Source organism: Xenopus tropicalis, chromosome 4, assembly GCF_000004195.4.
Source record: "Xenopus tropicalis strain Nigerian chromosome 4, UCB_Xtro_10.0, whole genome shotgun sequence".
Classification (NCBI taxonomy): Eukaryota; Metazoa; Chordata; class Amphibia; order Anura; family Pipidae; genus Xenopus; species Xenopus tropicalis.
In genome coordinates, this window is record NC_030680.2 from 103,451,804 (window position 1) to 103,478,066 (window position 26,263).

At 39.4% G+C, this 26,263-nt stretch overlaps 2 protein-coding genes across 4 annotated transcripts in view; one reads left to right on the top strand and one right to left on the bottom strand.

Moving 5' to 3' along the window:
• The first annotated feature begins 357 nt into the window (after positions 1 to 357).
• Positions 358 to 10,508, top strand: f3 (coagulation factor III (thromboplastin, tissue factor)). 3 transcript variants are annotated; one of them, XM_031900998.1, is made up of 7 exons: positions 358 to 669; positions 3,439 to 3,553; positions 5,497 to 5,681; positions 6,614 to 6,801; positions 7,719 to 7,869; positions 8,299 to 8,342; positions 9,293 to 9,424. In XM_031900998.1, exons 1-7 carry the CDS (start codon positions 594 to 596, stop codon positions 9,320 to 9,322), a joined length of 789 nt encoding a protein of 262 aa, XP_031756858.1. In that variant the 5' UTR covers positions 358 to 593; the 3' UTR covers positions 9,323 to 9,424. The 3 variants fall into 3 exon arrangements, with proteins under 3 accessions (XP_031756858.1, XP_031756859.1, XP_002933837.1); XM_031900999.1 differs by having other exon boundaries at positions 8,302 to 8,342; XM_002933791.5 differs by lacking the exon at positions 8,299 to 8,342 and having other exon boundaries at positions 365 to 669; positions 9,293 to 10,508.
• Positions 10,509 to 23,906: 13,398 nt separating this feature from the next.
• abcd3 (ATP binding cassette subfamily D member 3) overlaps positions 23,907 to 26,263 on the bottom strand; it is a 36,529-nt gene continuing 34,172 nt past the window's right edge. Inside the window, exons 22-23 of the mRNA XM_002933792.5 lie at positions 25,426 to 25,482; positions 23,907 to 24,931 (exon numbers count right to left, since the gene is read on the bottom strand). Of these exons, the coding sequence (XP_002933838.2) occupies positions 24,854 to 24,931; positions 25,426 to 25,482 (135 nt within the window). The 3' untranslated portion in view covers positions 23,907 to 24,853. The remainder of the gene's footprint in view (positions 24,932 to 25,425; positions 25,483 to 26,263) is intronic.

The following is a 26,263-nucleotide window of genomic DNA, read 5'->3' on the forward strand; positions in this document are numbered from 1 at the left end:
GACCTGATATTTATCTAAAATATCCAACTTAAACTCAGAATAAAAATGTTTACGCTTTGTGACAAAACCCATACCACAAGGAGTGTGCCTATACATTGGAAACGCTATAGGAATATGCGGATTCCTTATAAAAAGGCAGGCTGTACCATTGACGAAAGCGATGGGGGGACACAGAGTAGTGTGCGAAAAGACTGGAATTAATGCCGGCATTCTATAGCTTTGCAACAAACAAACCGGCACGTCAGTGCTCCGTGAGCAACCTCTATGGGAGAATAATGGTAATAAAATGCAGTCAGAGCCCAGTCAGCTATTCATCACCGCCCCAAAAACCCCCGCCAGGCTATGTCTCCTCCCCTCTCTCACCTACAGTATAGGCTAGCTTCTATCGGACTTTCCTCTGGCCTGGGCTCCGTATAAATTTTCAGCCACTGCGCATAATCCCCAGATCCTTCTTGGAAGTAGCGCCGGTACAAACAGAAGTAAAGGACCTGACGGAGGAAGGAGAGCTCCCCCGGCACTCACATCAGCGCGGATTATTACCTCTGATTCACTTACAGGAGATTTATACGGATATTGTAGGATTTTACAGAACCATGGGCAGAATTTCTTTACCCTTTACAGTGGTGGCTGTCTGCTGGGTGCTCTCCTGGCACAGGGCTTTAGCCTCAGGTAAGCCATAAGCAATATATATAATGTGATCTCTGTATAATTGACAGTATTTATATCCTGTAAAATATATCCTTATAAACGTTGTTTTATGGTGTGCCCAGTTACAGTTATTGTTTAGTAATGCTGCTTGTGCCACTGAAACTTGTGTACAGGTGTGAGATCTATTATCTGGAACCCATTATCCTGAATACCAAGGCCTCAAGCTTTCTAGAGATTAACATTCCCATGCCTGTGTTTTAAGAAATTGTAAAATATAAGGAGTTTTAGAAGTGTCCTTGGAGTTCCCTTGTAGCAAAGCACTCAGCCTTTCATTTCCTTATATTTTACACCAGGAGGTCCACTGTTTGCTACTTATATATACTGTTTTATTTTACAGTACAGGTATGGGACCTATTATCCAGAATGCTCGGGACCTGGGGTTTTCCGGATAAGGGATCTTTCCGTAATTTAAATCTCCATACCGTAAGTCTGCTAAAAATCATTTAAATATTGAATAAACCCAATAGGCTTGTTTTGCCTCCAATAAGGATTAATTATATCTTACTGTTTTATAATTACAGAGAAAAAGGAAATCATTTTTGAAAATTAGAATTATTTGCTTATAATGGAGTCTATGAGAGATGGCCTTTCTGTAATTCAGAACTTTCTGGATAACGGGTTTCCAGATAAGGGATCCCATACCTGTACTGTCAGAAATACAGTAATAGCTAATAGATTACCCTTATTTACCCACAGGGCTTCCCTATCTACAGCTGCTGAATATGACAGGAAGTGTTAAATCATACCTAGAACATTAGCTTGTAGAGGGAATTTGGTCTGAAGCAGGGGAATTATTATTAAGTAGTGCTTATAACACATGTCGCTATGGGCAGTTTCCCTAATCATAAGCATATGTATCTGTGTGTATATGTTTCCCACCAGTGTCGGCTTTCATGGCTTTTCTGTTTGGGGCTTGAACATGAGATCAAATCTTATTTAGTATTTTCCGTGCATTTGAATGGATGTGTGCTCTTAGAGATCCTGTTAGTAGCTATCTAGATTATACTACTACTTATTGTGCATTGTACGCAGGTTGTGTACAGTTTATACCCACCCATAACATATGATTACAGTGCAACTTTAACTGTAATGTACCTTTCCCCACTGTGTAGGGTTAATCTTCCTCCTGAGACTTTCCATACATGGATATACATGAGTTTATAGGTTATTTGCTCAGTTACTACAGTATGCACAGTTTGCTGTGGGGCTTTAGTTGCCTTTTAATACATTTCCAACTGTAGTACAGGTATGGTATCCCTTATCCGGAAACCCATTATCCAAAAAGCTCCGAATTACAGAAAGCCTGTCTCCCATAGACTCCATTTTAATCAAATACTTCAGAATTTTAAAACTTTTTTTCTTTTTCTCTGTAGTAATAAAACAGTATCTTGTAATTGATCCCAACTAATATATATTATATATATATATATATATATATATATATATATATATATTACTAATATATAATTAATGCTTATCGGGTGCAAAACAATCCTATTGGGTTTAATTAATGTTTTATTGATTTTTTGGTAGACTTAAGGTATAAAGATCCAAATTACGGAAAGACCTGAATACTCTTGGTCCCGAGCATTCTAGATAAAGGGTCCTATACCATGTATATCTATAGGTGGGACATCCTAACACCTACATTGTGTGCTCTTTCTAAATGTAATGCATTTCTAATGTGTCCTGCTAGCTTCTATCTTGCTGCTTATTGTAAAGTGATTTTGTGCCATAAGGTTGTCCTTGTATTTGCGATTTTATGCCTCATTTATCAGTGTTCAGTTTTTTCGTTGTTTTTTTATGTGTACTAGACCTATTATTACCTATCTTTGAATGGTGGGCTATACATGTAGGGAAAATTAACCTTTAATGTGCTATGCTTTTAAAAAAATCACAAATACAGCACATGATTGTGAATAAAGTCATAAAGTTAAAGACAGCATTATAACAACATGGACTAATAAGATCATACTGAACCACTTCCTCCATGACCTATAGACTAGTATTCTTGGTGCTTGCTGATGGCAGTATTCATTCATGACTGTGCTTGTGATATAAGCTTCATATTGATTCTTCATTGCACTCCTGCAAATTCCTCTCTAAGGTGCTACAATATGACTTACTCCCTATGACTACACAGCACTAGCACCTGAGGGTTTAAGGGGTTTTAAGACTTATGGTGGATTTAGACATGCAGCTAAGGTTTGGCACAGAGTCTCTGTGTACTTATATATGAATTAATATATTAATGTGGTGAATAAATTATATTTAATATAGGCACTTTCTAGTTAAATAAATAACACGTTGAATACAGAGATTGAATCTGTAAAAATTGCCACACCCACCGCCTTACTAAGGATGCACCTATCACCCAAAGCATTTTTCGGTTGATAGGTGCCCTTTAGGTCACTAGAAATTCATTTAAACATTAAACCCAATAGAATTGTTTTGGCTCCAGTAAAGATTAATTATATCTTAGTTGGGATAAAGTACAAGGTACTCTTTTATTATTACAGAGAAAAAGGAAATCATTTAAAGGTTTCTGGATAAAGGATCCCATGCCTGTATTGCACCTAGGGCCCTGCAATTTTATTCCCAGCTGCAGTTCAGCCAGAAATTGATGATCATTACACTCTATATTTTTAGTGGATTTGTAGTCTGTTTACAATCAGAGACTGAAAATACTGGACATATGGAAATATTATGTCATATATATTTTGTGTGCAGATACGACAAGTATTGGCAAAGCTTCAAACGTGAAATGGTCGTCTATCAATTTTAAGACTATTATTGACTGGGAGCCCAAACCAACAAATTACACATACACAGTGGAAGTGGCTGGGTGAGTATGGGGTGATGCAGAACGTCTTCTATACTCTATATCTATAGCTGTTATATTTTAGCTTTAATACTGTATATTTTCAAGGGGTTAGCTTAGTAACTAAATATGGTGTTTCTATTCTACAGCCTACCTACATGTTCCTCATACTAATGTATAATATTAGTACCCTCTGGGAGTGTGAGTCCCTTTGTTGGGTTTCAGCCCCTGCAATTCTGGCACTTAGGGAGGGTGAATCACCTATCTATGTGCAAAGGATAAATACCAGAGACAGACTGACTCTGCTTTGATTTGAAAGTGCATGGATTGAAATTATCAGCAGCCATACCACTTGGGGGTGTTATTCTAAACTGCACAAACTCTATGATCCTATTAAGCAGTCAGTACATGCGATTCACTAAACAGCAGATGCCAAAGGATGTCGGACTTATCTTAAATGATAGAGTGCATGATACAATGCGGTGAGCGGATATTGTGCAAGCATGTGTAACTTCTAGTTGAACATCTAATTCAGTCACAGTCCCAGACCGATACAGCCTAAAATTAGGATAAAACACTAAAGATTTGTGTGCACACTCTCCAAAATGTTCAGATTCCTGACCAGTGAAATGAGAATGACTTTGGAAGTTTGTATTCTGAAATATGTAGAACAGGGATCCCCAGCTTTTTTTTTACTGTGAGCAACATTTAAATATACAAAAAACATGGGGAGCAACATGAAAAATGTTCCTAGGGGAGACTAATGAAGGCTGTGATTATTGTGGTTATTTGGTAGCCCAGTGGGGACTGGCAGTTTACAGGAGGCTCTGTATGGTCAGCATGGTCTTATGCTTCCAAGACTTGCCTCCAAGCCAGCAATTCAAAAATAAGCACCTGCTTTGAGGCCACTGGGAGCAAAATCCAAGGGGTTGGAGAGCAACATGTTGCCCCCGAGCCACTGGTTGGGGATCACACTGGTATATAGCATGCCAGATATTTAAGTGAATTGCACATTGTGGTTTTAGCAAGCTGTGACAAGTCATGCAGTTCCTTAGTAGCAAGCAGTACAAAGGGAAACTGGCTCGGCTTGGATTTTGTGTCTGGGTGGGGGGTAGAATACTTTCCATTCTGCCAAAATTCAATGCAGTGTGATCCTGTTCGTGTAATATACCAAACACTTGCTTTACTAAACTATCCCGGGTAAGGGTATTTAGAAAAAGAAGGTAAATTTACAGATTACTAGTTTCTCATTTCACAACTAAACCTTAAATCCCTTAAGCAAACCTAATGACTCAGCCATATGTGGTATCAGTTTCATGACAAACTCAGGCTCCTTTCCGTCTGTCTGTAACTAGTTGTATCGTTTCAGTAAAGAAACTGAAAAGTTGGTACTTGGGAATGCAGATACGAAGGCAGAAATAGGCACCCATTATAAATCAGCTGCCTTTGAACTACTATTCCCAGCATGCTGGCCAATCATCTCTGTAGTTTCACACACACACACTTGAATCCTCTCCCTGGCTGAAAGGGGTTTTGGCACTGAAATGTTAAACATGCACATACTCATGTCAGGGTAATTCTACCCACGTCAGCTTTCCTGACTAACCAAATCCATATTGTGCCTCAGGGTCTACTAAATTTTTTTTAATGACAGATTTAATGGCTACTTTATGCATCACTCCTAGGTCTGGAAAGCAGCCATATCATTTTGTTAGATAAAAGCAGTGGAACTAGATTTTTTTGCCTTGTTCTCTGTTATCTGTGTGATCCTGTATGGAGGTTAAACATTCCGCACCTGTTCAGAACAAACTGCACACAGACAAATACACTGTTACTGGGATATTTGCCAGAGGTGTATGGCATCTTGTTCATACCTGTTCAGCTCGTATTGCTAAGCAATATCTATTCTATCATTCTGTGCAGATTAAAAGTAAAAATATACTAACAAAATCTCTGTCTTATTTTAGTGAAGGTTCCGACTGGAAGAGGAAATGTATCTATACAACTGCCACAGAATGTGATGTGACCGACCTGTTAGAGAATGTAAAGGATAAATACACTGCTCGCATTATTTCTGAAGTACAAGATGCTGAGGACTTCACAGAGGAGGCCCCTTACACTGATAGCCCTCCATTTTCTCCATACCAGCAGAGTAGGTGACATTTATCATACACGTTTATGCAGCCCAAAGGGGCAAATGCAATAGCTGGGTTCTTCCCAATGAGCCACATCATAGCTTTCCATTTTAGTGCTATGAGTTTTTTTTGTTGCTTATATGTAGAGAACTGGGGTGCTTTGTCTGTGGACTGGAGCATCACATAACACTAATACTTCACATTCACCATAAATGATATGCCTGATAGGTGTGATTATTATTTTGTAGCACGCTCTGAGTGACAAAAGACCATGTTGGTTAATTTAGAGATTGCTTTGTGGCCAAGGAACCATCATGATTGTTTCCAGAGGGTTTTGTATCACTTATCTTAAATAATCATGGAGTTTACATACATTCTTGTAGTTTAAGGGCTTTGGCACACGGGGAGATTAGTCGCCCCTGCGACAAATTTCCCTGTTCACGAGCGACTAATCTCCCTGAATTGCCATCCCACCGGCGACAATGTAAGTCGCCGGTGGGATGGGACACGCGGCGGCGCAATTTCGGCAAATCGCCAAAAATGCCTCGCGAGGCAACTTCGCCGATTTGCTGAAATCACCTGCGCAGCGTGTGCCATACCACCGGCAACTTACATTGTCACCGGTGGGATGGCAATTCGGGGAGATTAGTCGCCCGCGAACAGGGAGATTTGTCGTGGGTGACTAATCTCCCCGTGTGCCAGAGCCCTAACAAATCAACAAGGCCATGTAGTAACATAATCCAATTACGCATAATCCAAAATGTGCGTAATAGATTTCCCTACTGCGGCGTGGGAATTCAAGTACCTGTAGCACTCGTGTATGGAAAGGGCCAGTATCTGCACAGAATATGTTTTTATACCACTCCTATTTGGTTTTTGTGTATAAATGTAGTAAGGAGGTGTTTTGCACTTCATTAAGTTGCCCTTTCTCTTCTTATTCTACCTCTAGCAATTATCGGAAAGCCAGTCATTGACGGTTATAATTTCAGTAAGGACCATACGAAGCTCACGGTCATAATAAAGGATCCATTAACACCCTACAGATTCTCAAATGGCAATTTTAAGAGTATTCGGGATATTTTCAACAACGACCTTACCTACACAGTTTTATACAGGAGATCTTCTAGTACAGGGAAGGTAAGTGAGCATGCTAGTATTGAGAAACATTAGTTGCCTCTATCAGGTTTTGTACCTCAGTGATTTTAACCCTTAATATAGGTACACTAAGCTAAGCTCCAGATCTGTAATAGAAAGAAAGATACTTAGGTATTTCGTTATGATTATTTAAGTATATGAGTTGTCACTTACTCATGTATATGTGAATATTATATTAGGCCCAATTCCACCGTAAAGCTATATTTTAGCTCTGTTGCTTTTTTAAATATAATGTCTGCTCATTGTTTTCTTATAGGTTTAGGGATTTCTAAATGAGCATTTTTTCTGACATGGAATAATGGGCATTTTAGGCCAGTGAAGCTTAATTCTGGGTACGCAAATGCTACATGGCTTTATCTTCTAAAATCATCCAACATTAATATTATAAGAAAAAGCAGTTTATTTGGGGATTTAGTGATAAGTGATTATCATCACTTTTCAAAGCAGTCAGAATGTCACGCATGTATTGGAAATGAATGAAGAGATTAAACTAATAATTAATAAAGTCATATATATGACGGGGTAGCTATATTATATAAGTTATGCCACTGTGGGGTTTATATATAAACACTGGGCTGTGACCCATGTCAAGCAATTGGATGTTTTCAATGTTGAATGTGATAGGCGTCAAAGATTGTAAGTTCCTCTGGAGCAGGGACTGATATGAATGATGTATATATGTCTGTAAAGCACTGTGGAAATATGCCAACGCTATATAAATTACAGGAAGTAAATAGGGTAAAAACACTAAACTGAGCTTAATTGTAGTCTGAGGCTGAGCAAACATTTAAGGTCTAACACACATAGGTAGTATTTATCTTTGCATAGCTACATTTTTAGGAGATGGATTATTTGATCTGCAAAAAATAATTATTAAATAAATATTATTCCTTTTGCAGAAACAGGAGACAAGTAATAGCAATGAGATTGTCATTAAAGTGGATCGGGGTGAGAGCTATTGCTTTTATGTACAAGCAACTATACCATCTCGCAGTCAGAACCGCGTCAGTCAAGTATCTGACGAGAAGTGCACTACTGCCAGTGAGAACGGTAGGTGTCTAATCACTAATCCATGCATCTCTCCCTACAATGTAAGCAGTGTGCACTGTTATTAGAAGGATAGATTTGCCAGTGTATAGATAATTCGGCTTTATGTGTATGTACACATATAAAGCCATATAGTTAACTATGTAACTATATACAAAAGGTGAAGTTGAGAAGATGTGCACCAATTCTTTCTTAGTACCCCTCCATTACTCACCTGTGTACTATGGAAACTGCAGTAAGGGTAAACATTGTCTGTAGACACTATTGTTCTGTAGACTTCTGGTGCACTTACAATTTGAGAAACACTAATGTATATATACTGTATGCTTTATTTTACACACTCGCAAACAGACAGTCTGATGTATTGATGGTATCAGTTTGCATCTCGGAGATCTGAATATCTGTCTATTTGAATATGCCTTTGCCTTTCAGCAGCCAGTACTATTGGTTCCCCAAGTGAATTTATATTCCTATGTGTAAGTTGACTCTGGCATGACTGCAGTGCACATATGGGAGAAGGGACCTGCTGCGTATTAGGCTTTTATTCATTCTTTGCAAGCAGCTCCTATGGGTCGATAAGACAACAGCAATACCACATCTAACCTATTGCTGTAAATGCTTTCCTCCTGTCTGGGTTTGCTGGAATAGCAACACATTGCAAAGTGATGGGTTGCCACTTTCTTCTTTTAAATGGTGTTTTCCATCTTTATTAACAAACCAGCTGCATTCTGTATAGATTTGTTGCCCTGTTGTTTGCAAAGGTGGTTGGATTTATTACAGTTAAAAAAAAAAGCTTTATAGGCTCAAATACAATCCTTTTGTAATAATAACGAGATCACATATGACATAATACGTAAAGGCAATAATGCAAGCTGTAGTATAAGAATCGTGACCATATAAAGGTAGGAGGCTGTAGGCTAGTTACCTTTATACTAATCCAACTTTATACAGACTCCAATACCTAATGTTTTGTCTTATTTACAGTAGCAGAAATATTATACATATGTGAGTGCAGGGCAAAATAATTAGCACAAAGGGCAATTTGACAGCTGAAAATGGTGGTGATCAAAACTCCACTGCCCACCTGTCCTGGACACCCTGTGAGCTGCTAGCAATAATGTTTGGAGTTCTCTGACCTATGATCACTTATCTTTATACAACCTTCGGCACTCTAACACCCATAATTAATAAAAGGAACTTTTAAAGAATCTTGCAAATGTAATGCTCAGTGGCATCAATTACCAAATATTAGGCCATGTGACAGTATGTAACAGCTAGAGGAGACATTGCTTACACTAACAGGGAGAAGCCTTGCGTTATTATATGCATTCATAAAATGCATATACTTCTTTATGTTGGTTTCAGCATGCCGGTGAACTTGGATGTTTTGACTGTGTCTAAGCTTTTTCTTTTTTGTGTTTTTCAGAGTTGGATATTACTGTATTGGTTGCTGTGATTATATCAGTGGTACTGATCATTGTGATTGTTATCGCTCTGTCTGTTATGCTGTGCAAACGTAAAAGGGCAAAGCAGGGAAAAGAGTCCAACGACGTCTTATAAGCAGCATTCCCAGCCTGTCTACACTACTAGAACCCTGCAGCTGCCCAGCACACTGCTTGCTGCTCCTGGCAGTGAATTACTCTCCTGTTTCTGTGAAACACACTGGTTCTGGAAAACCTTTATAACTGTTACAGTCAGATTCTGACTAGTTTAGAATGTAATTTTGCAAACTATTGTATGGAATTGTGTATGTATGGGAAACGCTACATTTTGAATTTCAACACTATTTTAGTATGGCTCAGGTTGGGCTTAAATTCTGTGCTAAAGAAACTGGCATAGCCAGAGGTCACTAACTAATAAGGTACAGAAAATAGGTACTTGTTTAAACAGTAGCTGGATACTGAGTCTCAGGTAAAAAGGAGGATTTCTCTTGGAGAAAAATATCAATTTTTGCACTTATATAAATTGTAATGCTGTTATCTTATGCTTGTTCATTAGACAATGTTAGGGTTCAGAATCTTATTTATGGCTACTAAGAGGTCCCCAGTTTCCATGTGACATTGGCTGCCAACAGCTGGATGAACACAAGTCTGGCCACTTTTGTGGGGACCAAATCAAAAGTGTACATTTTCATAATATAATGTCATAGTATAATATCCCATGCCATAGGCATATCCTGTGTTACTGGTACACCAACGTGATGGAGCTTGATTTATGTGATTTGTGCATCACTTTTATTTTGTGGCTTTGCCCCATGTCCTTCAGAATGACTGTATATGGGCAGATATGCCATGCATTATATTGTAGATGCAGGTGGTCTCTTTATAGTATCATGAACACTCAGTGCTGCTCCTTAAAACATGACAACATTCCTTTCCATGGAACTATTACATAGTTTTATCAAAGCACTTATAAAATGAATAGTCTATTTTTATAACTTTATAGTATTTTGCATATATATATATGTTGTTTTGGGATAGAGTTTTTTAGACTACGAATCAAGGGAATTATTTATGTATGTGATTTTATATGGTTGGTTTTATGGGTTATTATTAATATTGATTGTGTATTTGTATATTTTGGAGTAACTTATTTTAATGTGAAGGTCTTTAAATAAAGGTGAATGGGGAAAAAGTACTGAATATTTGTATCATCATTATTATAATAAGTAAACTACACCTATACTTTGGTGACATTCTGTTCTGTCCTGGTTAATTCCAATAGCAAAAAATGTTTCCATCCCCAGTGTTCTGCTAATTAACTGTATTGCTAATTTAGTGGGAATGGGTGGTGCTTTTGCACTAACTCTAAAATGTCCAGCAATACATACAGAATATCTCAACCACTTACAACTCAAAAACCCCAAAATTTACTGCTTGGAGTTTTTGATCCAAAGAAGTCAGAAATCTTCATAAAACTATACAAAGACATGAGGCTTTCCAAATCAGTTGTCTATAAAATAAAATGTTTCTGGTATAAATCCCTATATCATGAAAAATAGCGTTTCTTTTTTTTTTTTTTTTTTTTTTTTTTGTATTTCAAGCTCTTGTTCCAGAAGTGGAAATACACAAAAACCCAGATTTGGAAAGCTCAGGTTCTCCTGAAAAAAAACAATATATAATTTGCCTACCTAAACTTAACCCTGCCCCCAGTAAATGCCCCTAAAATGAGTGAGCACAAAATATTAAGAAAACGTCTAGCACTGAGGGGAACCGAAATGTGAAATTCTGCTGGCACTTAAAGGGTGAAACTGACCCCAGTAACACAGACATAAAAGCTACAACCCAAACCAACACTCAAGATTCGCCACTGAGGTAGATTGTAAAGGCTCCTGCCCTATAAATATCACACTCTCTCCTTGTACTTTGCCCAAGATGGCTTCTGGTAATTTGGATCCTGCTTAAAGAGCAAGGAAAGGCTTCTACTGTAGCACCTAATATATTGTAGAGTCCCCTTTCCTGTAGCAAATCGCCAACTTTATTTTTTAAATAATACTAACTTCTCCCCAAAATTGCCTTTTAACTTCACAGTATGTGTAGTCTATCAGGGCTGCCATCTTGGATTTCAGCAAACACCCGCTGTTCTGCTTGGCTGTTCAGTTCATCGTCTATGTGTATCAGTGAAGGGGAACAGAGGGGAGCGCACCTGCTTCTGTCTGTGAAAATGAGCAAAGCACATGCGCCACCTACAGTGTCCAGGTCGCATAGTCTGAGCTGGAGCGATGCATTATGGGAATCCTCTTTACCCAGCTCAGCGTTTTTTCTCCCTGTTTGGCTTCTGATCTTCTGAACAGGAGAAATATGGGGAGACTTAAGGGCACTATTGAGAGAACTGAAGGTATGCCTGCAGCTTGAGATTAACTCTTTACTAGCCTTTCCTTCTCCTTTAAGCCCATGTTTGTTACTATTTGGTTTTTGACTCCTGCCTGGTTACTGACTTTGATCCTTGCTACCTGTCCTGACACTTGGCCTATTCTAGTTTACGTTTTGAGCCTCCTCCTTGTCTGCCCAGCGTTTGAAGTGTGCAAGTTCTCTGTCTGATCCGCCACAGAAAGTTCTGGGGCCCAAAAAGGGCATTGGTGAAGACCGGGGTTGACAGGGGTCTCTCCTGTTACACAAAAGGGTTTCTCTCTCCTGCAGTCACTCAGGGTTCTCAGGAGATTACTTAGATTAACACTTTTCTGAATGTATTAAAAGAGTGTCCTCATAATTTAGCACTTACCTGTATGTCCTCTCATTACCCTGTTTTGTCATTTCAAATGTCTACCACAGAGCACAGGTGGTGCTAACACTGCATAGGTGCCTTGTATATAGGGGATACATGTGTAGGTGATATCATCTAGAGTGCAGTCACGCCAGTTTGTTTTTAGGCATTTTGGAAAAAAAATTCAAAGAATGTGCTGCTCAGCAAGGAGAAACCAACAGAAAAGATACAAGTGGGGGAGGAAAAGAAGTGAAAACACTAAAAATCAGGGGCGAGCCAAGCCTAACAGGTGCTCTAGGCAACCCAGCCGGCCACCTCGCCCCTGCACCCTGCCCCCCACATGTGTGTGCAAAGAAGCATGGGGGACGCCATACAATGACAAGTGCGGGGGCAATGGAGCAAGGACTGCTAACAGCAATAAATGAGTTTGTGGCACAGCTCTGAGAAGGCTCTTACGTTTTAAGAGAGTCAGTAACAGAGTAATTACAAGCTTTGTGCACATTTGCCATCAACTGAGAGAACTGATTCAATTTCAACCCCAGGTCCTGTCAGTCCCTATCTTCCCATTAATGAATAGGTACAATCTAATTATGCTGAAGTGGAATGTTTTGCTTTCATAATGCAATGCCGAATTTAGTAACTATTTAAATTAAACAGCAGAGAAAATCTATAAATACAAACATCAGATGACAGATATACAGGATATTACTTTCCATAATTCTGCAATCAACCCACTGATCAAGCCTGGAAGTGTGGGAAAGAAACATTCCAGCCTTAATTGGCTTCATACCAGGGTTTGACCACACAAACCCACTCAGCTATTCTGGTCAGTGCACTGGTGCCATTGGAATGCATTGTTAATAATGTGATTAATGGATCTATGGGAATCGTTACTCACAAAGAACCTCTTGCTCTAATTACAAAGAGAGAAGATCCTGTATGTTTGAAATATAAGAGATGTGTTCCCCTTGATTACATCTCGTACTGGGTGCTGTCGCCAGATTAGCTGTCATTGTTGAACCCTATTTAATACAATCCGAGAAAAGTACTGGACCTGAAAACACAAGGGTGGGTTAATTTGTAACCAAAATAGCACTGAATCTGTCACTTTCCTTTTCATTCCCTTCTATTAGAACTGCATTGTGTTGAATGGAAGGATACTGCTTAAAGGTGTAGTTTAACTTTAAGGGCTCTGGCACACGGGGTGATTAGTTGCCCGCGACAAATCTCCCTTGTCACGGGCGACTAATCTCCCCGAACTACCATCCCACCAGCGAACATGTAAGTCGCCGGTGGGATGGTACACGCTGCACAGGCGATTTCAGCAAATCGCTGAAGTTGGCTCGCGAGGCATTTTCGGCGATTTGCCAAAATCGCGCCGCCGCGTGTGCCATCCTTGACTTACATGTTCGCCGGTTCTGAAATTCCAGCTTTCAAATAGGGGTCATTAACCCCAACATCTAAAAAACAAATGCTCTGAGGATGGTGAGGCAACAATTTTTAATTGTTATTGCTACTCTTTATTACTCCTCTTTCTATTCATATTACAGCCTCTCATTCAAATCAATGCCCGGTTGCTAGGGTCATTTATACACTAGCAACCAGAAAGGCTGCTAAAATTCCAAACTGGAGAGTTCTGAATAAAAAGCTAAATAACTTGAAAACCACATGTAATAAAAAATTAAAACCAATTGAAAATTGTCTTAGAATATTAGTCTCTACATCATGCCAAACAGGGCCAGTCTTATAAACAGTGAGGCCCAATTGGGACAATTTGGTGGGGCCACGCACCAGCGGGAATAAGCACATAAAAGCTGTCCTGTGCCAGCTGGCAACACCTTTGTAGGGGGCCCCGCCAAATTGTCCCAATTGGGCCCAATTGACCTAAGGCCAGCCCTGCATTCAGAAAGTTTGCACCCAGTCTACTAACTCATAGCAAACAAGCAGAATTTGCTTGAGGAGTGAAAAACACTCATATACTCAGCGCTTCTTGGTGATAATCCGTATAGATAAAGTCTTCAATATAATGGAAATCACTGTAAACATGTGCTGCTTCCTCTTGATGTTAGCTCCCCTTCAGATGAGCCTCGGAATATATATGTAGAATATCGATAGAAGCGCATAAAAATGAAAAATAAAATATATATACTGCAAATCAGTAAGATAAGAAACCAGTAAATAAAGTGAGTGCTTTAGTTGAACACCACTAATACATGTGACCCCAACTCTATGTATCTTCAAACTGCTCACCAGAACAACGTATCGAGGAGCATATAGACCAAACCCAGCTGGGCATTGATTGAAGTGGGATCCAGTTCAGCAATGTATATAGGATAGAAGATGAGGCAGATATAGTGTAAAACTGTTTAATAAATATAAAAGGCCCTGCGCTCTGCAGGCTACTTACAGTATAGTAGTAGTATAAAAGCAATGAACATTCAAAGTGTCCACAGAAGCTCAACGCGTTTCGCATGCTTGCTACACGCTTCCTCAGGAGCAAATAAAATAAAGTGTACAAGTCGCATCGCAATAATCAATATTTGTAACGTTGTAATCAAGCTGTAAAATGAAACCACCGGAGAGAAACCGGAAATGCATTGATGACGCGCTAAAAACCTATGTCGGGTAACCAAGGTGACGAGTGCAGCGCGCGCCCGAAGTGCGCGGTTGCCTGCTGAGGAAAGGAACGGTCGCCATGGAGACGCGTCAACAACTAATGTGTATAGTGTAGGGAAAGGGTAGGTATAGCGCGCATCACTTGCACTGTTAAACAAGTGATCGCTTATAAAATTGCTCAAAATAATCCCAAATCTTTTAGCTACCCATATCTATCTATTGATATGGACTTCATTTTGGTACACGTTATTATTTATTAGTTATTTAGTTATATTAGTTATTTATTAGCTTCTATCAATATTCTACATATATAAGCAGAATTTGCTGCTCACCTATTGGAACACAAATAATCTAACTGCTTATAGGCTGCTATTGGTTATTACACCTGGGGTAAGTGCTGCTGCTATTATTATATTCCCCCACTGAGTTATTAGGCCACATTTAGGGAAGTTGGTAATACAAGGGAGCCATGCTGTTTGCAGGAGCACACTATTTGCCTGGAATTCTGGGACAACATGCTGCACCTCTTTTAACTCTGTACTTTAGGGCTCAGGCACACAATTATGGTCATTTATGACTGCAAGTGTCAGTTGAAAAAGTGCAATTTCAGATGCAATTTGACATTTTGTCCCACAGAATGCCGAATTTTTTTCTAAAATTCTTGCATAATTGCTGCCGTATGTGTCATGAACAGTGAAATACGTCAAAACAAAAGCACAATTGCACCAATCAGATACAGTGTCACTGGACATATATTGACTTAGGCCCTTGTGGGAAGCCTGGAGCCACTGTCAGCTTGAAGATGGTTGTGGCTTTAGAGCCAATACACACACTTGTGCTGAGCGCAGCTATGTGGGAGCACAAGAATGATTTTGGATCCTTTAATTAATGACACCAATTCAAGCAACAATTGTGTCCAGTTCTACATGTCTGCAACTGTGGTTGCAGTTATAAATGAGCCATATTGTGTCTCTTTGTATAGAATGTAACCAGGGTGCCAGTAATCACTGCTTTGCACTTTATAATGTGCCTGATCTGTCAGTACCCACTGCTTAAAGGAGAACGAAATGCTAAGTCATTTGGGGGTGCCAAAATGTTAGGAGAAAACCGCACCAGTCCGGGGTACCTGCAGCGAGCACTTCCTCTTCCTTCTGTTGTCTGAATCCCAGGGCCTGCGCATGCGCATTAGAGTGAAAAAGCAGACTTTTTTAGTTCGGCTCTACTGCGCAAGCACAAGCGCGCAAAGAAGGAAGAGGAGACGCTCGCTGCAGGTACCCTGGGCTGGTGCGGTTTTCTCCTAACAGGGGCACCAGCACAGGGGAAAAGGTAATTTACCTGGCCCTCACTATGATCTGACGCAAGGACACAGTGGGGAACGGAAGACGCAGGGGGGTGCCAGAGGAAGCAATGGGGGTGGGAGGACACAGCAGGGGTGCAGGGAGCAGGAGGAAGCCGCAGAGGACTTTAGTCCGGCCCCCAACACTCTGAGGGACCATGAACTGGCCCCCTGCTTAAAAAGTTTGATGACCCCTGCCTTATACCCTGGGTTGGTGTTCCTGTAAAAAGCAAACTGCACCAGCCCGGGGTAACTGCGAAGGAGCAATCCTCTTCCTTCTTATGTCTATCTTTGGAATCCAGGGGCCCATGTATGCGCAGTAGAGTGAATAAGTTGGCTTTTTTGTTAAGGTTCAGCTTTCTACTGTACTGCATAATTACTGAGATTGTAACAGGTTAGGATGTTTTAATAAAAAACAGGTTCCCATTATTACACTTGATAAAGGGTATTGACCCGAAACATGTCGTCTTACCACTACCCATAATAAATGTTTTGCAGTAAATCTGCTGAAGCTTTTTTTCCTATTTTTTGGGTCCCCATTATCCAGACACTAAAATGTGTTCGAGCGTAGAAGTAGTTTTCTTATGTAGTGCACATAAACAACACTTATAAGCTGTTATATTTAAAAAAATAAATAAATAAATAAATATATCTGTTGAACCAGAGGAAGGCAAAAAAACCCACTTGCCAATTTGCTGCAACAGGGGAAAAAATTCCTTCCTGACCCCTAAGGGCTATGGCACAAGGACATTTATACCCCAGTAATACCCTCAGGGAGAAATCTTCCCTGTCTGTGACTGCTTTTCATTGAGAGCACCATGGTGGTGAAAACACCAAATGTGCAATAGGCCTTAATGGCAGTTGGAAAATTGCCCTGGATCAACTTGAAAATAGGGAAAATAATGTAAAAAAATTAAAAATCTGCAAAAAAATTGGATTGGAAAAAAAAAATAAAAAGGGCCAAAATAGATGTTAATATTTGCTTATTTGAGAATAAAAAAAAAAATTTAAAAAAGGAGAAAAAAGAAAAAGAACAAAACAAGAAAAAGGCTCATTGCAGCCTTGTAAAATGTAAAAATAGGCAGCAAGAGAAAAAGGGAATTCTAATATTAAACAATAGAAAAAAGAATTGAAATTTCTGTTGAAAGTTCTGTTGTACCTGACACACTGCAGCTCTCTTTGCCGGATCCCACTCATTGCAGCAAACGTTAAAGTAGTCCATGTGATGTCCATGTTGGGGGAGACCGACACACTGCAACTCTCTTTGCCATAAATGGCAAATTGCAGCTCTCTTTGCCGGATCCCATTCATTGCAGCAAACGCTGGAGTAGTCCATGTGATGTCCATGCTGGGGGAGACCGACACACTGCAACTCTCTTTGCCATAAATGGCAAATTGCAGCTCTCTTTGCCGGATCCCATTCATTGCAGCAAACGTTAAAGTAGTCCATGTGATGTCCATGTTGGGGGAGACCGACACACTGCAACTCTCTTTGCCATAAATGGCACATTGCAGCTCTCTTTGCCGGATCCCACTCATTGCAGCAAACGCTGGAGTAGTCCATATGATGTCTATGCTGGGGGAGAGCGACACATTGCAACTCTCTCTATTATCATCTGTAATATTCAAAATATGTTATCTGATACGTTCTTTTAGATTTCTACTTGTCTGGCCTACATATTGTTTACAGCATTACATTACAGCATAAAGACATTGGAACTACAGTTACCTTTCTATAACATTTACAATTAAACTCAATGTAATAAACACCTCTTTTTACTGTTCTATTTGGGTAGAATGAAATAAAGTTCACAAAAATCTAATAAATCATAGAAACCAATTAGCATTTGGTGCTCTCATGTTTTAAAGTAGATAGATTGCTATGGGTTAATAGACCTGCTGCAAAGTTTGCAACTTTTATTACATTATATTACATGAATGTAATAAACACCATGATTTGTGCATTAAGGGAATTAGCACATTAAAATAAAGCTAAAAAGTTTCAAAAACATTAAGATGATTGTTAATTTTTGACAACTCTGTAAATATTGTAGGTCTCTTAACTGCACATCCTCACTCTTCAGCTTCCCCACTCACACTGACACAACTCAGAGATATCAGAGAGTCTATTTGGAGTTCATCACTGGTCACATGATTACTTACAGAAACGCCAGTTGGAAAATTGAGGATTTATTGGTATTGGCCATTTAGTTTTTACGATTCTCAAAATATTATATTAATTTAACTCTTCTTACACAGACACAATTGTTTTAACTGTGCAGTTTGCACTTACTAAAATAAATATAATAACATTCAGACGGCCAGTCTTATACACTGTGAGGTCCAATTGGGTCCTTTTTGGCGGGGTCCCCTACACAAGGTGTTGCCAGCTGGCACGGGGTTCCAGGGCTGGGTGGGCAAATAGTCCCTGCCTTTCGTTCTCTCCATGTAAATAATGGTGTAACCCTGCCTTTTCACTTCTCATTCCATTGCCCCCCAACATTTCATGGCACAATGTGGCCCCCAAGCACTGGGCACTGACACACCAAGTACACTATACACAGTGTGATTATTGGACCCTCAAGCACACTATACAGTGACAGGCAGTGGGTACCCTGGGGCAGCAGTATGAATGTAGTGCCCTCTTTGTGTTTACGGTCCCAGAACACATAGCAGCATTATCAGCCAATCGTTGTTGGTGGCAGGCTGGACAGCTTTATGTGCTTTTTATAGCTGTTGCAGGGCCCCCATGGGTGTGGGGCTCTATTGGGCCCAATAGGTCCAATTGGCCTAAGGCCGGCCCTGATGCCAAAAGATAATTCTAAAGGTGAATAACCCCTTTAGGAAAGGTGTCAGCCCTTGTTTAAAAGCCAGTGGGCTAAAAACCAGTCCCTTACCTGCTGTCATTTTGAAATGCAGCCTGCAGTCCCTATATCTGATATAAAAGTGTCAGAATGGTGACAGATATATCCTTTTTACAATTAGGGGTGGATTTATTAACATTTGGTAAAATCATTTTAGAAATATCGATCTTTTCCTGTGTTGCCTCTCTCCAAAAAATGTATTTTGCTCAATCTTCTTTACACAAAACATAGGAAAGCAAATTCTTTCCTGTGCAAAACTGCCCATAGATGGTCATTATAAGAACATTTATTCCAGGATGAAAATGCTTTTTGCAGATGCATGTTTCATAAGACAGAAGATAATGCAACCCTTACTGAAAGCTATTAGAAGTCACCGAGGAGTTATTTGGCCATGTAAGTGCATGACACCACAGGCTGGATGTTTTATAATGGTCACAGACTCTGTTTAAAAGAAAATCCATAAATAGCATACATTTCTGTATAAGAAATATCAATACTCACTGGGAAACTTGGAAATAATACTCTTAACTTACAACTGTCTTATGAAGAGGGGCATTCCATTCATTTTTCATGGAGTGGCACAGTGACACAGTGGTACTTTCAGCAGAAGTTCAGATGTTTAATGGCAGCATGGGCATGAATACACTGTTTCCCCTTGAATGCTGTGTGTCATATAGTGTATATCAATTAATCTTGGAATGGCCTATTCTAGCAATGCCCAGATCATGTCTCTTTACTAGCCACTGGCCAGTAAGATGGAAGTGACACGTGTAAAGCTAGCTTCTTGCTCTAGTGAATGGCAGGCATTTCTGTGAGATGTGCCTGGTTTCTCTGCACTAAGGGACTTAGCAAAGGTCTTTAGGTGCTGCTGGACTATGTTCTCTAGATGGAGGCTTTTCTAAGCTTGGAGCTTCACACTTGACTGCAAGATTTAATGCATCTGAGGCAAGGATGAAGTAGGGCAGGAGAATAGGAACACGGACATAATTATAATTCCCTTGGTAAAAAGAAAAGGAACAGGAAGCCAGGGGAAGACTGAATTAGCTTTTATTAAACATATATTTCAGATTACATTTTTTCAATACTAGGATACGGTTTTGCTTTTTGACTGCTGCACAAGCTAGTGCCCACTATCCCTTTAATAAAACCAGAACTATATGGAATTCTAAAGCATGAATTGTTTTGAGAGGGGTAACTATAGAGAATGGGCTGATTGCCTGTTAGAAAATGAACTTGGAAGGGAGCATTAGGGAAATAGAATGTTAAAGCTAGGAAACTAAAAATAAGACAATTTTTGCAATAAGGAATCAAATGTGGTTTGTAAGTAGAGGTTTTAAACTTCCCAAAATGATGAAATAGAGTGATGAAAGCAAATAATAAAATAACAAGGCTGGAGACTGAGAACTGTGTTGGCTTATAGCTCTGGAAGTTAGAAGGGCACTATACACTGGATAAAAAAACTCTGGACTATTTTTCCCTGAACTACCAGAGCTCAGAATGTTAAAAGAGTAAGTATTGTAAATGGCCTGTCCTAATTAGAATGCACCCCCCTTTGGCCTACTTCCCTGCATTCAGGAATTCCAAGCATCTCCCCACGCAGACATGTCATCATCTGTAATGAGGAAGAGGATAGGATTAGAATCTACATCATACCGAAGGAATTATACGATTCTACTCACCTTGATGGCATCAGAAACAAACGATTTTGTGCAAGGACATAGCAGACTCGTTAAATGGCCGTAGAACAGTTTTAAGACATAATAAATTAGGTAAAATGTTGTTTAAATATACAAATAAAAAATGACACCAGTGAGACGACTGACTGTTGCTTGCTTTACTGGATAAAAATAAATATGGGATAAACAGTGCTGGCCCTGCCTGAGATATGCTGTCAGAAGTGTATACTGTACATTCACATTTCATTGGAAAACAGAACTGGGCAGAACTTGTGTTCCCAGGAATCTTGTGACTTGTCCCAGTGATGAATCATGTTTCATAAGACTTAAACTACACCCGTAGACTGCCGATAACTTGCGGTGACTCCACCAGTTAAGCCTGGTCAGCAGAAAATACTTTACATAATACAATATAAAAGTTAGTTTCAGGAATACCCCAACTCAACTTATCCCTATTCAGCTGTGTGGTTAGATAACACAGATTTCTAAAGGGATCTGAGCACATTTGCATTTTTTCAATATTCATTTACCATGTTTAGCTGTTTCTGAGACATTTGCAGTTTTGGACAAGTAAAACTAGGCTTTTAGCTGAGCAGCTCTCTGAGAGCATGCAACCCTCGTGTTAACTGACTATACAGCAAGTGCGTAGAAAGCACATAGACGAGGATACTCTGACTTTCAGAGTGCTGTTGAGCCAAAATCCTGGTATTAGCAGTCTACAACCGCTAAAATATCTGCATCTCCTAAAAACAGAAAATAAATGTAAAATGTCAGTGGAACGCTATTTTTTTAGGTTTAGATCCCCTTTAATATAAGCTAAAAAGATGGATATAAAGAATGTTATTGTACAGCGCTGCGGAATATGTTGGCACTTTATAAATAAATGTTAATAATAATAATGTCACGTTTGCAAAACACCCAGTGACCCTAGATTCAGATATAAACATTTGGATTGCTAAGATGTTCATAAGACTTTAAGATACATTAAACACCAAGCCAGATTAATTACCCTGTCTAAAACACAAGGATTTTATTGTATTCACAAGATATTTAACTAATTCAGTACAAATTAAGACTGATATTTAAAACGGTCAATGAAAAAATGATTATGGCAAACAAAAATTAATATGGCTAGATTCGCCACATTTTATATACTGAACTTACTGCAGCAGGCTAAAGTTTCAGCATCTCTATAGCAGCAATGATCCAGGTCTTTACTTTTCTTTGTCACAGAAGCTCCCTATCTTGGATTTTGTTACGAGTGTCAGTGACATGCACATGCTCAGTGTGCTCTGAGCAGCTGTTGAGAAGCTGAGCTTAGGGGTCGTAGCAAATTATCAAGCAGAAAATGAGGTTTGTCTGTCATACAAGCCGATGCTGCAGGGTTAATTATTAAATTCTGATGCTAATTGCATTGGCTTCAGAGCTGTCATTTAATGAGAATCTGAATAAATTACTAATCAGCTAATACACTAATATTACTATAGCAGCACATATCTCAACACTGACATAAATCAGGACTGGCTAAAATAGACCATATAATGTTATTTCCATTTCGGTCTATGGGAACAAATCTTTAGAAAATAGTGTTTGTTCTCTTGCCTCAACATAAGTTCAGCTCTATAGTGTTGTTTGAATCTTCTGAAATAAAATAGATGGTATAAAATAAATTAAAAATTGCATTATATCATGGGTACATTTACCATGAAGGTCAAAAAGGCCCATGCCTAAGACAGATCAAGAAAAAGTTTAAATGCAACAGTAACTACCTGTAACTTTGAAAGGGAACTTACATTTGCATCTTCTTGATGCTGCTGGCACACTCTGACTAAGTAAAAGCACAGTGATACATCAGTTGTAATGATCAGCAGGATGTTCAACTAACGTTTAGGTCATGCACACTGGATCTTCCTAGTAAGACAGCAGCATGGGCATCCTCACTGTGGTGGGATCAGGAGACAAAACTCAGATTTCAATGGTGCTTCCTTGGAGGTACAGCTAACCAGGGCCTGGTGCATAGTGAACCAAAAAATAGAATAGGTCCATAGGTAGTGCTTCACACTCCTTTGGCCATATTTTAGAAGAGCCACAGTACCCCACAGTTAATGATAAAATTGAGGAATATTGGCCTGGAACATAATATTTGTATTTGGATAGAAAACTGGCTGAAGGATAAATTGTGGTGCTAAATGGAACATTTTCTAATTGGGACAGTGTTGTTAGTGGAGTACCGCAGGGGTCAGTCCTTGGTCCTTTGCTTTTCAGCTTGTTTATTAATGACCTGGAGGTGGGCATAGACAGTACTGTTTCTATTTTTGCTAATACTAAAGCCCTTCCTAGTGATGTTGAGATGGCAGATTCCGTTAATGCCTTAAAGAGGGGCCTGGATGAGTTCTTGAACAAGCATAGTATCCAAGGCTATTGTGATACTGAAATCTACAGTTAGTATTGGTGTTACTATATATGGTTTATGTATGTGAGTGTATAGATAGGTCAGTATAGGTTTGTCAGTACTGGGTTCACTTGGGAGGGTTTAACTTGATGACCTTTGGTCTTTTTTTCAGCCCAGCTTATCTATTTAACTTCTTTGGTGAGGTTGCCAAACGAGCAGATCTTTTGCTAACATAACCTTTCCTTGGGGTAAGCAATATTGGATTGATCTGATTGTTAGGCCTGAAGGACAATGATCAGATCATAACTGGAGCTATGCAGGCTGTTGGAACAAGGGTGACATCTACGTGCAGATGTGACCCTCTTTTTGATAGCAAAGTGAAGCCTGTCTGATCGATATATATTCCCGATTTTCAGGCAGATATCTGTTGGACAGGCCTGTCAGCTGGCACCATGCTTGGACCACTGCCAACTTGTTTCAGAAGGGCCGATGTATGGCCACCTCAATGCTGGAAGGTTGTAATTGGCTTCATAAAATATACTGGTCAAGAAATGACCACCCCAGCTACAAACACTCAAGATGCTAATTTCATGGTACTAAATAGACAGGTATGGGACCTGCTATTTAGAATGTTCAGGACCTGGGGTTGTCCGGATAAGATGTATTTTCGTAATTTTGATCCCCATACCTTAAGTCTTGGCTGGGATCAAGTTCCAAGTACTTTTTTATTATTACAGAGAAAAAGGAAATCGTTTTTAAAAATTTGAATTATTTGATTAAAATGGAGTCTTATAGAGATGCCCTTCCCATAATTTGATGCTTTCTAGATAATGGGTTTCTAGATAACCGATTCCATACCTGTACATATATTGGGACAACATTTGATATAATACAAAAACTGCCCATGAACAAGAAATTTACATTTGATTTAAATAAAAGGATCCATTACAAAGTCTTGGAAAGGATTTTGTTTTATTGCGTACTCAGTGCATGCTTTCAAGTAGCACATTTTTATGTTACAATATATCCAATCAACTCCCAAAACCAATAAATGGCTCGCTACTGAATTAGTTGCATAAAAAGCCATCCAATTAACATCCACTTTACATTAAAAGGAGATGGAGGTTGCTGAAAAATACATCATGAGCTGTATAACTTGAAAAGAATCAGTGTATTGTATACAAAAGTGCAGCCAAACTGCTTCACGCCAGAAAACATACCCTATGGGTAACCAAGGGCTGCCATTAACTGGAACAGGCCAAAGTCCTGCATGGCCAGCTGGGCTGATACTGCTCAGCGAAAACCATTTTTTTTTTTTGGTGAAACATGCCGCATTATATTTGAGTCTTATTATATGGATTAGGTGAATGGGAAAGTGCATCAAGTTATGTTTGACTTGTGCCTCAGTATCAATATAGATACAAAATGAACCTGAGAATAATTTAAAGAAAACATTTTTACATTTACAGCAGTTAAAACAGACATGCTTTCGTGGTTTTGAATGATTTCTTGGTTTCACCTTAGGCCTAAGCCAACGCCACAGGAAATGCTTAGGAAAGGAAGCACAGCTTTCAGGCACAGGACAACAACAGTAGTACCCAGAGAAAACGTGGCAACCTAGACGCTTCTCACATAGGAACAAGACGCATTGCCCCGTGGCAATACAAGCTTCAGTATTTCTTATTAATCCATTCATTTAAACCCTAACCTCTGTGAGGAATTCATTGGTTCTCTTAGTGCAGGGTTAATAATTAAACAGACGTAAACACAATTGTCAATATTCTAAATATTAAACATGGATTCTTTAGGATTAGGCAATATTGGTAAAAAAACCCTACAAATTATAGTTTTTAACAGGTTTATGGAAGATTTGCTGTCACTGTAATTACTAGCAAGACGTTCAAGATCCAAATGCATCCGTCTCTTCTGTGATCTGCTTGAACTCATAGTTGCCCCTGCCGTCCATGTGAAGGTAAAACTATGTGGGGAAAAAAAAGAGAGGAAACGGTCAGTCAGTGGCTGTCCGAAGGCCGGGCCAGTGCAAGAAAACAAAAAAATTCTCTATGGATTTGCTTGTAATGCACACTATTCCTACTGTTACTCATCATTTTTAGAGCAGTTATATTTTCATTTGTCAAAATTACCATTTTGTATGTGGTCTTGTTTAGGCAACATATAAAAAAAGCCTTCACATACCACAGCATTTGCACGTAAACATCCCTCACTGCAACTATCACATCAGGTGACTTTTGTTGTTCCCCATGTATACCAGTGATATCACCATGGGGTAGGGAGTAGGACCCAAGGCTGTATAACTACACACACAATAACTGTATCTGGATTACAGTGAAGAGATATATGCACAGAATGATCAGTGTCATGCCAGTGCATACATCCTTTAAAACAGACAGATGGGCACGTGCTAATAAAAAAAAAAAAATTCAAATCATTCTGCACATGAAAATGTCATACCTCATGGTGCTTCCAGAGGGACTTTCTGTGTGACACTGTGAACAGAGTTATTCCAACCTAGGAAGCAATAAGAAAAGAGATCCACAATTAACAGAATAATAAGAAAACAAAATCAGAAACAGTTGTGGTAATCATTGTAATACAAGGACAGTGGAGTCACTGCTTTAAAATGTGACCTGCAATATCTCTTGTTAGTGGTTACATACACAGTACTGTCATTTGCAACAGGGTTCTTCAGATTTTCTGTTTCTTCATAGACAGTAGACATTTTCACTTGAACATTTGTGAGACATACTGTACATGTCAGCTCCATCACAGTGGAATGAGAATGAAGATCTGGTTACTGCACCATCTGCTGGTCAAACATTCCCCACTACAGACGTTGTTTTAGTCTGTATCTAATTCTGCTGCTAGTCCTCCTCCTCTTCTCAACAGAGAACAGGTCCCTCCACTCCTGAAATCCTTATCATGGCTTCCCATAAAGCTAAGAATAACTTATAAGTTTCTTCTCATGACTTTCAGTGCCCTTCATTCCTCTGCAGCACAATACACACAACATTCCATTGCTGATTCCTCTGTTGCTCTTAGGGCCACTGCCTGGTCGCACCACCAGCTTCTACTGCTGTATGCCAGCTTAACATTCTGTCTTGCTGCTGCTTTTTGGAATGCCATCCCTAAATTCCTCCGGAGAGAACCTTTCCTTAGTCTATTTAGAAATTATCTCCAAAGGAGCACTTGCATAGCATCTGACTGCAGGCACATGTAACATTCACTGTAACCTGCAGCACCTATTATCCTCCTAAGCTAAAGACACACTTATACTGTAAAGCTGGCCATA

Coding starts and splice junctions, on each gene's coding strand:
- f3 (XM_002933791.5), top strand. CDS start 594: ATGGGCAGAATTTCTTTACCCTTTACAGTGGTGGCTGTCTGCTGGGTG. Junction 5,682..6,613: donor ATTTTCTCCATACCAGCAGA/GTAGGTGACATT, acceptor TTCTACCTCTAG/CAATTATCGGAAAGCCAGTC. Junction 6,802..7,718: donor GATCTTCTAGTACAGGGAAG/GTAAGTGAGCAT, acceptor TTCCTTTTGCAG/AAACAGGAGACAAGTAATAG.